This window comes from Falco biarmicus, chromosome W, assembly GCF_023638135.1.
Source record: "Falco biarmicus isolate bFalBia1 chromosome W, bFalBia1.pri, whole genome shotgun sequence".
Classification (NCBI taxonomy): Eukaryota; Metazoa; Chordata; class Aves; order Falconiformes; family Falconidae; genus Falco; species Falco biarmicus.
Window position 1 is genome coordinate 17,065,995 of NC_079310.1, and position 13,891 is coordinate 17,079,885.

At 39.8% G+C, this 13,891-nt stretch overlaps 1 protein-coding gene across 4 annotated transcripts in view; it reads right to left on the reverse strand.

The window, feature by feature from the left end:
• Positions 1-1,848: 1,848 nt before the first annotated feature.
• Positions 1,849-13,891, reverse strand: part of LOC130141970 (kinesin-like protein KIF2A) — an 87,504-nt gene continuing 75,461 nt past the window's right edge. For all 4 annotated transcript variants that reach the window (XM_056323335.1, XM_056323332.1, XM_056323333.1 and 1 more), the window contains 3 exons: positions 12,274-12,375; positions 9,784-9,919; positions 1,849-3,616 (listed from right to left, as the gene is read on the reverse strand). In XM_056323335.1, coding sequence (XP_056179310.1) covers positions 3,531-3,616; positions 9,784-9,919; positions 12,274-12,375 — 324 coding nt within the window. In that variant the 3' untranslated portion in view covers positions 1,849-3,530. The remainder of the gene's footprint in view (positions 3,617-9,783; positions 9,920-12,273; positions 12,376-13,891) is intronic.

Consider the following 13,891-nt stretch of genomic DNA (forward strand, 5'->3'; position numbering starts at 1 on the left):
ATGCAATTTTATCACAGATAATGGCAAGAAGTTGACACTCTGAATTTTAAAAGCATTAAATTCTTTCAGGACTGAAGTGAGGTGCTGGACTTTAATATGACAGCATATTTTTAAATATACCAAATGACATATGGATTGATGCTCCCATAATTGAAATCTATGTTCTCTGTTCATGGACTTCATCTCAGTATATTCTTGTGCAATACCCAACAGTATAACCCATAAGTCTGGTCTGGGCAACAAAACCAGATTTGTAGTCATTCCATTTGTTTGGGATTTTTGGTTTGTTTGTTTTAAAGTGTATTTAAATACTTTTTATTTTGTTTTTGTTTTGTTTTTTGTCAGCTGTAAATTCAGGCAGCTATTTTTATAAGAAAACTACTTTGCCCTTCAAGGCAACGAGGAGTTTTAGCATAGATCAAAGCTTTCAGTGAGTCTTAGAGCAATTCATGTCTGGGTTCTGACAGAAAGACTCACTGAAGTGTCTTAGTATAGTTTGGATTATATATATTTGTTATTAAGGACAAGGTAGAGGTTTTTCTACCAAGTTTGCATTAACTCTGCATAGCAACTATCAAAAGAAAAATCCACTTTGATCTGTCTTATGATTCGGGAAAACAGTAACTGTTAACTCTGTAGCATCATGTAGGGGTGAAGGCCCGACTGTGTATTAACTACCGTAAGTAATTTTTTCATGTATAGCATATCTCTTTCCATCAGACCACAGTAAGAGGAGAAGAGGCAAATTAGCAAAAAAAATCCCAAGATATAACTTCATTTTATACATGTCCAGTGTCAATACTTTAAAAGTAATTGGGAAAAAAAAAGTATAGAAACATGTACTTGAATTTGCAGACATCCTGAGAGATTGTCTTGGAAAACTGAATTGCTCATTTATTTTATTCTAGTGCTGCTTCACTGCATATAGAACCAATTTATGAGTGAGTATGAATAGCCACAGCAATATGCACAGACCAATACAGAAGGAGCAAGTGTTGGAGACTTGTGTCACAGGGCTTAAATGCTTTTGTTTTACAGGATGGGAATCAAGATAAGCTTGTCTGAGTCTTATTCAAGTAATTCCAGTCCACCATAGCAATGGGCTACAGGAATTCAAATGCTATAACCAGCTGTATCAGTTTTTTTTTTAATCTCGATTCTCAGGGATTCAGTATCAGTGTAGATCTGATCTTTACAGCAGGCTCTATTGCAAAGGCTGTCTCTTAACACACACACCCCCAACACCCCAGTTGATGCAATTTCAACTTGCATCTGCTACCTGACAGGGCACGTCATTTACAAGGCTTAGTAAAAGTTGTCGAAATCTGCCTCTGTCCTTGTCCTCTTTGGTACCCCTATAAACCACATCCTGCTTGTGGCTCTAGGCTTACATGGAGGAATAGTAGGGAAGCAACTGTTTCTCGTGTGGGATGTCTCAGTCTTCAGAGGCTTTTTAGAAAGTAAAATTTCTTTAGAGCAACTTCAAAGAAACCCTCTGGTATTATACAGTAACCTGTACTATCACCTACTAAAAAAAGCTGCTGCCTTCTATTTCATTGGGGTTTTGTTGTTGTTTGTTGTTTTTTTTTAAACTGTGATGGAAGACATTCTTAAATGTTCAGAAAGATGTGTGATGTTTCTTTTAAGACCTGTTGCAAAACTTGTCAGGACAGTCCTCTGGGGTGCTTCTTCCTATATGACAAATTTGTACAGAATAGTTAGTTCCAGAAGTAAATATTCATTCTGAAATCAGAGGCCTTTTAAAAAGTGTAACTCAGATGTGTTTACAAAATGAAACCCTTCCCAAAGCAGAACAGAACTTTCATATAAGTAAATTCTCAGCTGTAATTCACTTAATAGCTTAATTTATTAAACACAGTATGTAAAATCTACATTGTTTCAGTTTTCATGTTTACACACAGGACGATATATATTTTTTTTTAATTTTTAACTATGATGCGACAAGAGCTTCCTATAGCCTACCTTCCTATGTGAGATACAAATATTAAACACTACGAGAATTCCTGGCTCATTTAACCCTCTTTGCCTTCCCTTTGTTTCCCTCCAGGCCTGGCACAAACAAACAGGTTTGTATTATAAAAGTAATTTTTAAACAGTTCCAAGGGGAAGTCTGCTGATATGAACTCCTGAAAACAGGGAGAACTTATAGAGAGGTCTAAAATTCTTAATTTGACAAATTCTTACATGAAAGGTCAATCTGTTTTGGATACTGACTTGCAAAAATAACTTGAGTGCCACCACCTAATAAGTGCTGATACACATGGTACCATTTGTGAGAATTCAGGTACTTGTGGGATTTCTGTTAGCACTAGGTAGAGGTATTGTGCAAATCCTCAAATGATGCAATTTCACCTCACTTTTCAGTTGCTGGGACTATATAGTATAAAGGGAAAAATAGGTATTAGCTAGTTTTTTTGAAGCATCAGAGGTACTTAAACTATCTGCAAACTACAGTTAATGTACATGTAAGCTTGTCATGCATCAAAAGCCAAATTTTAACAATATGTGAAAGGCCAATATGTATTTCTTTAGCCAGATCCTTGAATTTTGACAGTTATCCTATCCCATATGCAGAAGTCAGGTTGTACCTTTATTCTGACAGCAGTATCACACCATACCGCATACTGTATATCTGCATTATCCTAAGATACAACTCTCCTCAGTATTTAAACATTACCCTTTATTATACATCAAATAATTTATACTTTTTGGATTTTTTGTTGTGTTTTTTTTATTACAGGAAAAATGTTAGAATTATATAGCTATTTGTTATGATATTCAAATAAACCTAGACTCCAGATTTTTTACAAGGAGCATGGAATGTTCAGCTGTTTGTCCACTCTAACAGCTCTTGTTAGTGCTGTGAAATGCACTAGCCACCAAAAAAAAAATAAAATTCAAAACACATTAGAAATGTACACACACTAAAAGTAATTTATATTGACAAATAAGGAATATTGTTTATTAAGGCTGTGCTTCAGAAAGAGGATGTTTAGGGTTAAGAAGCCTTCATCAAGGCACAGAATGGGAAGAGGTAAAAGCACAGCTGTCTGTAGAACATAAGTTATGTAAAATCACTAGTGAGATATGCATCCATACAAACACAAACTGCACAGCTGGTCTTTGTAACAAAACTGAACATAGTTAAAAGGAAATACTGTGTCTTTTTAATGGCCACAGTTTTACTTCATTATTAAAAACATGACAAATATTTCCAAACGCAAAATTCACAATTTGAATAAATGAAATATTTTAAACAAAGTGCTTCACAGATCTGAACCCTGCATGGTTGTACTGTCTGGCCTAGAAGCATTTTGTAGACATCGTAGGAGCATTTCACACAAATCTGAAAATGTCATTTAGGTGAATAAGAAACAGGACATTTCCACAGACATTTCTAACATTTTTACACTTTCAAGTAGCTGAGTTCTTACAGCCACTGGGTTTTGTAACATATGTGTGCTACAGCAGTATGGGTTCATAGATTCCTTTAGCAGCAGAGGCCCATTTCAAAGGGCACGTGGTCTTTTCGGGTTGATCTGTTTACTGGCCTGTTCCTCCTCTTGTAGAGCTGCCCGGAAAGATTTCACTTTATCTTTAATGAAAAAGAGAGAATGAGTACTAATGTGCCTGTGCTCAACACAGATCTTGAAATTAAGCCCTGATACTTCATATACTGGCACTAATGCACAACAAAGAACATTCCTCCACAAAAATAGCTGATACTACAAACTACAAGAGGATTGAGATAAGCTTAAATTCAACACTCACCATACAAGCAAGTTGCTTAGCAACTTAGTCCCTTAGATGATACCCCTGTCTCTAGACAGGATAGGTTTGGAAACTGCACAAGTGCATTGTGCAGCTCAAGAGGAAAAAGAAATTGTACAATCTCTGGAAGCAAGGTCAGACTTTGCAGGAAGATTACAGAGCTGTGGTTCATATATGCAAGGAGATGATACGAAAGGCCAAAGCTCAATTAGAGTTCAAATTGTCCAGTGTTGTGTCTGATTGTAAGGGCTTGTTAAAGTACATTAATAGCAAGAGGAGGTCTCAAGAAAACATTGGAGTGATACTTGTTGATGATGGTCATCTGACTAATAGGGATGAAGACAAAGCAGAGGCATTCAATGTTTTGTTTTTTTTTACTCAGTGTTTTATAATACTGACAGATCTTGGGCTGCCCAGTCCTCTGAGTCAGAAGACCACAAGTGTGGGAACAGTGACTTTTCATTTGTAGACACTGAAGTTGTAAGGGACCAGCTGTACCAGCTAAATGTTCACAAGTCCATGGGGCCTGATGGGATTCATCCCAGAGTACTGAAGGAGCTAGCAGATGTTATTGCAGGACCCCTCTCGATCATCTGCCAAAGGTCTTGGGAGTCTGGGGAGGTCCCTGTTGACTGGAATGTTATTACAGTTTACAAGAAGGGCGTGAGGGAAAACCCAGGAAACTACAGACCTATTAGTCTAACCTCAGTTCCCGGAAAAATTATGGAGAACATACTGGCTGCTATTGAAAGGCATTTCAAGGACAATGCAATCATCAGGCACAGTCAACGTGTTCACAAAGGGAAAGTCCTATTTAAATAATTTGATATCTTTCTATGATAAGGTCACCTGCCTAGTGGATGAAGGAAAGGCAGTGGATGTAGTTTTTCTGGATTTTAGTAAGGCTTTTGATACTGTCCCTCACAGCATCCTTCTGGACAAGTTGTCCAACTGTGAGATCACAGAACAGAATCATAGAATCATTTAGGTTGGAAAACACCCTTAATATCATCAAGTCCAACTGTTAAACTAACACTGCCAAGTCCACCACTAAATCATGTCCCCAAGTGCCACATCTACATGTCTTTTAAATACCTCCAGGGATGGTGACTCAATCACTTCCCTGGGCAGCCTGTTCCAGTGCTTGACAACCTTTTTGGTGAAATTTTTCCTAATATTGAATCTAAACCTCCCTTGGCTCAACTTAAGGCTGTTTCCTCTCGTCCTATCACTTGGTACTTTGGAAAAGAGACTGACACCCGCCTATCTACAACCTCCTTTCAAGTAGTCGTAGAGAGCAATAAGGTCTCCCCTCAGCCTCCTCTTCTCCAACCCCAATTCCCTCAGCTGCTCCTCATAAGACTTATTTTCTAGACCCTCCACCAGCTTCATTGCTCTTCTTTGGACATGCTCCAGCCTCTCAATATCTTTCTTGTAGTGAGGGGCCCAAAACTTAACACACTATTTGAGGTGTGGCCTCACCAGTGCCAAGTAAATAGGGAAGATCACTTCCCTAGTCCTGCTGGCCACACTATTTCTGATACAAGCCAGGATGCTATTGGCCACCTTGGCCACCTGGGCACACTGCTGGCTCATATTCAGCTGGCTATCGACCAACACCCCCAGCTCCTTTTCTGCCAGGCAGCTTTCCAGCCACTCTTCCCCAAGCCTGTAGCATTGCATGGGGTTGTTGTGACCCAAGTGCAGGACATGGCACTGAGCCTTGTTGAACCTCATACAATTGGCTTCAGCCCATCTAGCCAGCCTGTCCAGATCCCTCTGCAGAGCCTTCTTACCCTCAAGCAGATCACCACCACCACCCCCCAATGTGGTGTCATCTGCAAACTTACTGAGGGTGCACCCAATCTCCTTTTCCAGATTGTTGATAAAGATATTAAACAGGACTGGCACCAATACTGAGCCCTGGGGAACACCACTTGTGACCAGGTGACAGCTGGATGTAACTCTATTTGCCACAACTCTTTGGGCCCGGCCATCCAGTCAGTTTTTTACTCAGCAAACAGTATGCCTGTCCAAGCCATGAGCAGCCAGTTTCTCCAGGAGAATGCAGTGGGAAATAGTGTCAAAGGCTTTACTAAAGTCTAGGTAAAGAATATCCACAGCCTTTCCCTCATCCACTAGGCAGGCCGTCTTGTCATAGAAGGAGAGATCAGGTTAGTCAAGCAGGACCTGCCTTTCATAAATCCATGCTGACTGGGTTTTCCTGTGTGCTGTGTGATGGCACTCAAGATGATCTGCTCCATAACTTTCTCCAGCAGTGAGGAATGATGAGCAGGTACTGGGTGAAGAACTGCCTGAATGGCAGGGATCACAGTGTTGTAATGAATGGGGCTACATCTGGCTGGTGACTGGTCATCAGCGGTGTTCCTCAGGGATCGATTCAAGGGCCAGTTCTGTTCATTATTTTTATCAGTGATCTAGATGTAGAAGTTGAATACACCATTAGCAAGTTTGTTGATGATACCCAGCTGGGAGGTGCTGTTGACTCTCTCGAGGGACAAGAGGCCTTGCAGAGGGATCTAGATAGATTGGAGCATTGGGCAATCATCAATAGAATAAAATATAAGAAGTACAAATGCCAGATTCTGCACCTGGGATGGAGTAAAACCAGAAACAAGTATAAACTGGGAGAAGAGTGGCTGGAAAGCAGCCCTGAAGAAAAGGATCTGGGGGTGCTGGTTGACAACAGGCTCAATATGAGTCAGCAGTGTGCCCTGGCAGCCAAGAGGGCAAACCACATCCTGAGGTGCATCAAACACAGTATAACCAGCCAGTCAAAAGAGGTGATTATCCTGCTGTATTCATCATTGGTGCGGCCTCACCTTGAGTACTGTGTGCAGTTCTGGGCCCCACAATTTAAGAAGGATGTGACAGTCCTTGAATGCATTCAGAGGGGGGCAACAAAGCTGGTGAAAGGGCTGGAAGGCATGTCCTATGAGGAGCAGCCAAGGACTCTGGGCTTATCTAGTTTGGAGAAAAGGAGGCTGAGGGGTGACCTCATTGCTCTCTGCAGCTTTCTGAGGAGGGGAAGTGGAGAGGGAGGTGCTGATCTCTTCTCCCGGGTATCCAGTGACATAATGCATGGGAATGGTTCAAAGCTGTGTCAGAGGAGGTTTAGACTGGACATTAGGAAGCATTTATTTACTGAGAGGGTGGTCAAACACTGGAACAGGCTTCATAGAGAGGTGGTCAATGTCCCAAGCCTGTCAGTGTCCAAGAGGCATTTGGATAGTGCCCTGAATAACATGCTTTAACTTTTGATCAGCCTTGAAGAGGTCAGGCAGTTGGACTAGATAATTGTTGTAGGTCCCTTCCAACTGCAACTATTCTATTATGTTCTGTTCTGTTCTATTCTATTCTATTCTCAAATGTAACCTGTTCACACTTAAATTCTGCTTCTAACTTACAGAGTATAGGGAGATACATACTACATATTTCCTTTTCCTTCCCAGTAGCTTCCAAACCATCCTTAGACAGGTTCAAAATTGTAATTAGCATGCAATCAGTAACTTCTGTCCATTTGAAAAACTAGCAGAGTAAATTCTACTCCCCCCAATTTTTCATAGAATCATAGAATGGTTTGGGTTGGAAGGGACCTTAAATATCATCTAGTTCCAAACCCCCTGCTATGGGCAGGGACACCTTCCATTAGAACAGGTTGCTTAAAGCTCCATCCAACCTGACCTTGAACACTTCTCCAGGAAACCTGTTCCAGTGTCTCACCACCCTCACAGTAAAGCTCTTCCTAATACCTAATCTAAATCTACCGTCTTTCAGCTTAAAGCCATCCCCCTCATCCTATCACCACATACCCTGGAGCCTTCTCTTCTCTGGCTGAAAAACTCTCTCAGCCTGTCTTCATAGGAGAGGTGCTCCAGCTCTGTGATCATCTTTGTGGCCCTCCTCTGGACTTGCTTGAGCAGGTCCATGTCCTTCTTATGTTGGGGACCCCAGAGCTGAACGCAGTACTGCAGGTGGGCTCTCACGAGAGCCAAGTAGAGGGGCAGAATCACCTCCCTTGACCTGCTGGCTACACATCTTTTGATGCAGCCCAGGATGCAATTGGCTTTCTGGGCTGCAAGTGCGCATTGCCGGGCCATTTTGAGCTTCTCTACCAACACTCCCAAGTCCTTCTCCCCAGGGCTGCTCTCAATCCATTCTCCGCCCAGCCTGTATTTGTGCTTGGGATTGCTCTGATCCACGTGCAGGACCACAATTGCACTTGGCCTTGTTGAACTTCATGAGGTTTGCATGGGCCCACCTCTCAAGCCTGTCAAGGTCCCTCTGGGTGGCATTCCTTCCCTCTAGAGTATCAACCATGCTACTCAGCTTGGTGTTGTTGACAAACTCGCTGAGGGTGCACTCAATCCTACTGCCCATGTTGACAACAAAGATGTTAAATAATACTGGTCCCAATATGGACCCCTGAAGGATACCACTCGTCACTGGCTTCCACTTGGACATCGAGCCATTGACTGCAACTCTTTGAGTGTGACCATCCAGCCAGTTCCTTATCCACTGAGTGGTCTACCTGTCAAATCTATGTCTCTCCATTTTAGAGACAAGGATGTTGTGCAGGACAACTTTTCTATGAATGTGAAAAACATCTGTGATTATATTTTGGAAGTAAATAGATAAATTCATCATTCATTTGTTTCAGAATAACTAGTACAACAATGGGAAAAGCCTGAGAAAGGATGTATGGCATCCTTTTGTATTTTTAGCCCCCCCTCCCCCCCCCCCCCTTCCCCAGTACATTGCTCAAGAATGGGAAGAAGGAAACCACAATGATAGCATTAAAAAGTCAGTCCCAATGTGACAGGAATAAAAGCTGAAATATTCAGTGACCATTATGTGCCATGAGCATAACAGAAGTTACTGGTAGAAAGAATCTTTGACTTAACAGTTCTTCCCTCCTGTAAAGCTATACATGTATCATGCTGCCTGTAAAGATGCAAGGATCTTTTAGATATCCTGTACCTCCAGTATCTAGTTTCAAAAGTGGTATCTAATAAGTTTTGGAAGAACAGGGAGTCACCTAAACTGTTTTTTCACTGCTGGTGTCTCAAATTGTCTTTTCCTGAAAAGGAAGCCATCATCCATAATAAGCAAAGGAATGTACATCTGCTAAAGTATACTGGTGCCAATACATGTTTACAAGGCAAGCAGGCCACATCCGATTTGCTTGATGCATTCTTCTAACTTACAGCAGATACTCAGACTGAGTAAAAAGTAAGATTTATCTTATAAGGAGTTTTCTAACACAGATAAAAAACCAAACAACCACCCTTGAATTTTTACCAGTTTAGCATGTCTGTTGGAATCCAAATAAATACAGAAACTAAAATGAAAAATTAATCTCCATGAGGTACCAAGCTGACATACTGATTTTAGAAGACAAGTGGAAGAGTCAGTTTTGGGAACTAAGAATTATCAGCAGTTTGTTTTTCAACAGAGAGGCTGACAAAATTCCGACAGAAAGGCTGCTGAGGAAAAAAGTAGGCTAACAGCCAAGCTACTCAGAGCTCAATACTACTCTTAAGCACAGACTGAAAAACAGCTGTAGGCTCCCTGCTACACTATAGAGTGCAGTATAGCAGGAGCTGGGAGTTCCTACTACTTCGTCCTCATTGCATTACCTTCTTTTTTTGTACAGTTCTTTTGGACTTTCTTTTTCCTTCCTTTATTGTTTTGGAACAAAGAAAAAAAAACAACCAAAGTTGCAGGATCAAGTTTATACTTCCTGGGGGTAAAGCAGAGACTCTTCATTTAAACTAGGATGAACCGAACACAGATGTGAACTTGTTCTTAGGCAGCAGAATAAATGTTCCTTCCACAGAACATTACAGGACAGCATAAGGTGAAAAAAAACCTCAAAACATAACCACACTCTTTTTTTCCTCCTCATTATTACTGCAAGTCTCTATGGCAAATAAAAATGCACACAAAACATGATTAAAAGCAATCTACCTCTAAGTTCAGCCAGAATATCAATTTTTTGCTCTAGAATTGCTTCAAGTTGGGTAGCGTAAGAATCCACATCATAGTCTACTTCTTCTGTCATCTCAAGAAGAGCTTTTTCATCTTCTAGCCATCTAATAGATTCCTAGATAAAAGTTAAAATAAAAAAACAATCCACAACTAAATACATTAGCAAAGTTTCAACACAAGTTTCAAGACAAAGAAATGAAGTACTCCTTTTCTCAAGATGACCACACTTTTACTGTCTAGTCACCTCACTATAAAAGATTTCAATTCTAAAATGAATCCTTATTCCTAATTCAGGAAAACGGTATGTTTTCTACATAGTTTCTTAACTCCAGTGGTCATACCAGCAACAGATAAACCCCAGCTACCCCAGTTCTCTTCAAATTCAGAACATTAGGTGGTTGTAAAGCTAAGAAACTCAGAACTTTATGTCATGATTGTGTCCCCTTAGATAGGTATCAAACTTTGAATCCAGGCTTCAGTTTAAGTATGGGCTGGTTGCCACTGACTATAAACACAGTGTCATTACTACAGTCAAGGAGCCAAAATAATTCTGTGCATACTCAAACCCAGGTTTTAGAGAAGCTGTATAAAAGAAGAGCTATTTTAAGCTTTCTATTGCATGAGCTAACTCTCCAGACTGATAAGAGTACTGTAAAAGTCGGTTAAAGCAGCTCTTAGACATCTTTGCACTCTGAATATTACACAAAAAAAAGAGAGGGGAAGAAAAAGTCTTGCAGCAAAGAAGAATGCAACGAGGAGCTTAAAGCTTACAGAACCATGCAAAGCTGTGATCAGGAAAACCGATCCCATTGGAAATGCTTTGAATATAAAAAAAGAAGAAAGCAGCTGACAGTTCTAGGCATGGTGGGCCTGAAATATTAAAATTAAGTCTTTCCCTCTGTTCTCAGTAGTCCAAGTAATATTGAAAGCATATTCCATACCCCATGTATGTTTTGTTGGCTTTCAGACAGATGGAGCTCACATCAGGATAGGATTCATATCATTTCATGTAAACTCGTATATCCAAGAAACAAAGGAAGACCAACACCACTAGAGCACAATTCATTCAGTTGATCTATTTTAGACATTTTTGTTAGGATAGGATGTTTTGTATGCCAGAATCAACAGCTTCCAGGAGAAAGCTCACAGAAGACAACTTCTGCATGTTACAGTTTGTAGATTTTGTATTGGTGTAGCCCATTCCACTCATGGCATAAACTAACAAGCCATGCTGTGAATGAAGGGAGCTGAGGCTTGGACACATTTCCTTCTAATGACTGCTGTGAGAAGCAGTAATCTCCAGCATAAGGCCAGATGGACACACAGAGGCAGTAACATCTTAAACTAATGCAGCTTGTCTCTCCAGAAGTTGCAAGCATTAGGACATGGCTATGACATATGACATAGGACTTTCACACTTCTGCATGTTTTACTTCAGGGCTAATGCTTCATAATAACTAAATCTTTACATCTGTTTTAAAATGTGTTATTTAGCATCCTACTGTATTACATGAACACACATCAATGTTCCACTAAGTTAGATACCTAAATTGAGGAGATGTGTGTATTGCCTACAGGTTTAATGTTTTGCTGTTTTCTTGCAGCAGATGTGCCAAATGGACAGCCCAACTAAAGACTCTAAGGTTATGAACAGAAGCAACTCATATTGCCTTCTGACAACTAGTAACTCATTACTACAGTGTATTTTGTGAATGTAAAAGGCTCTGTGGCACTGACCAGCATTACACTGCGTGGGCAGTATTCCTTCCAAAGACCCTGACTAATAGCAAGTGAAACCTTTATGTATCTGTAAAAAGGAAGTAAACAGGCAGTTAGAAATATATTTGTTTCTTCAGTATCTAGGATGAAGATGTCACAAAAGGATATTTAGAGGAGATACAGGAGATACTTGGAGGGAGTATTGCAGTATCTTAGAAGGAGGTGACCAAACAGTGCTGATAGAGACATTACTATATAGAGACATTATTATTAATTGACAGCTTTGGCATAGGAATATTGGCATAGATTAGACAGTGAAATTGAAAATTTCAAGACCAATCTCAGTAAGCTCCCTGCAACTAGAAAAAACAGTCACTAATGCTGGAAAAGAACTAACAGAAAATATATTAAATTGTTAAAATACTAAAAAGAAAATAGCAACTTTTCTTACAATGAACAGTCTATTTAGGAATGTTTGTTGAGAAGAAAAGGAAAATTTTATTAAATTTCTGGGATGGTAGAAAAATATGCTTCTTTTTCACCATGGGGACAAAGATTAATGGTTATGAGATCTAAACATCTGTTCCTATTTCTTTGCTACAATGGGCTTAGTGCAATAAAACAATTTAGAAATCTCAGACAGCAGTGGAATGACAAGATGATATCCTACATCTTCAAGAGTATGCACTTTCACTGGGAAAACCTGAATGCCTGGATTAGAATAAAACAAAGTAGAGCTTCATCTTTTACCTGGAAGACAGCCCTGTGGTCTTCTACTACTTGTTCTTCCATTTCTACCATTTGTGACACAGCTTCATGGAAAGTAAACAACTGTGGAGAAACTTCCTCTTCCTAAAAACAATAAAACTTGTTAGTCTGGAAAGAACTGTGGCTACAGGAAAAATATTGAATGTGATCCATCCCAGAACATAAAAAGAAATATGCAGAAAGCAGAACCCATCAAAAATAGAACTTAATACTTCTAACAAGAAAATCTTCAGAAATCAGTGGAGAGGGCAATACATTTAAAATGCTCACAGAGTTAAATTTAATTCATATTCATTAAAAATTTCCAGCCACTAATCCTAGTGAATACTGGAAAACAGGATATTTCATGTGAAAAAAACCCCAAGTTAAAATCGTGGGAGGAGGAAGTCACAAGGGAAGAATGCTAATTTCTAGTAGGTTTTACTCATTTTCCATCAGGGCTTTTTGTTGTGCATACCACAATAGACAGACAACAATTTTAAAAAAAGAGAACAGCAATTACGTTCAATACATTTCAGGGAATCAAAATTCAATTAATCCTTTGGGAAAAAAAGTGGAATAAATGTAAAGTGAAAAATCGAAAAAGTATGTAGTGATTAATACATTAGAAGGATGCATAATATGGATTTACAAACTGGGACAAACAGGACTTCTTTAGACATAAATAGTTAACAATCAAAGGGGAAAGTGCTAGGTAAGCTGCAATTAATGTTTTAGCAAGACAGTATGGTTCCTTATACCATACATTTAAAATCTTTTTAAAAACACATTGTAAAGCTTAACTGAATTCCACATGAACAACAGAAAAGTATGATATGAAAGGCTATTTGGCTGGAAGGACTGTCCAGTGGGAAGCTCTAGGAATCACTAGCACGTCCTTATAAAATAGAGTCCTGGAAGAAGAGTCAGTTACTAAAATGAGAAATACTGCAAACACCATGAAGAGGTGTTTGAGAATGCAGAGTCTTGAGAAAAATGTTAGGGTAGTAAGGATTTTTCCTTTCTATCTTTCATCAGCATTTTCACAAACCAGGTTTTAATCCCTGTTGAACATTTAAGGAACCAGGACTAGAGCTGCTAATCAGCAGCGAGGGAAAAATGCCCTTTAGAAAATGCCTCTCAGCCCTAGCTCATGCAGCCCAGGGAGACATCCTGGGAACATGATGTAGCACTCTCCCAAACATGTCTCTAGGGTTTCACTCCATGAAAATCAGGTTGTTGAGAAGAGGAATGATGGGTAGCCAGATTTCTAAATGCAGAGAAAGGCAAATTTGCTTGAAACAGGTGCTGCATACAGGGAACGTAATGGTAAAAAACACAGGAGTGTTAAATAAAATGGATGCATTCCCCAGGCTACTTCTAACTACCTAATAAAAGGGATGAATCTATACTGGAAAAAATGCACACTAAAAACCACAAAAGCCTAGAGCAGACCCTGCCTAGACATTAAAAGTCCTAATCAGTGAAAAGGAAAAAGGCCTAAAAACCTAAAGATCCACCGGAGAAAAGTCTCAGGTAAAAGTTCTGTCCTGCCTTACAAGATTGCACAACTTGGTTACTGAGGAACCATAGCATGTAGTGCTGAATCGCCCTGTTCTTG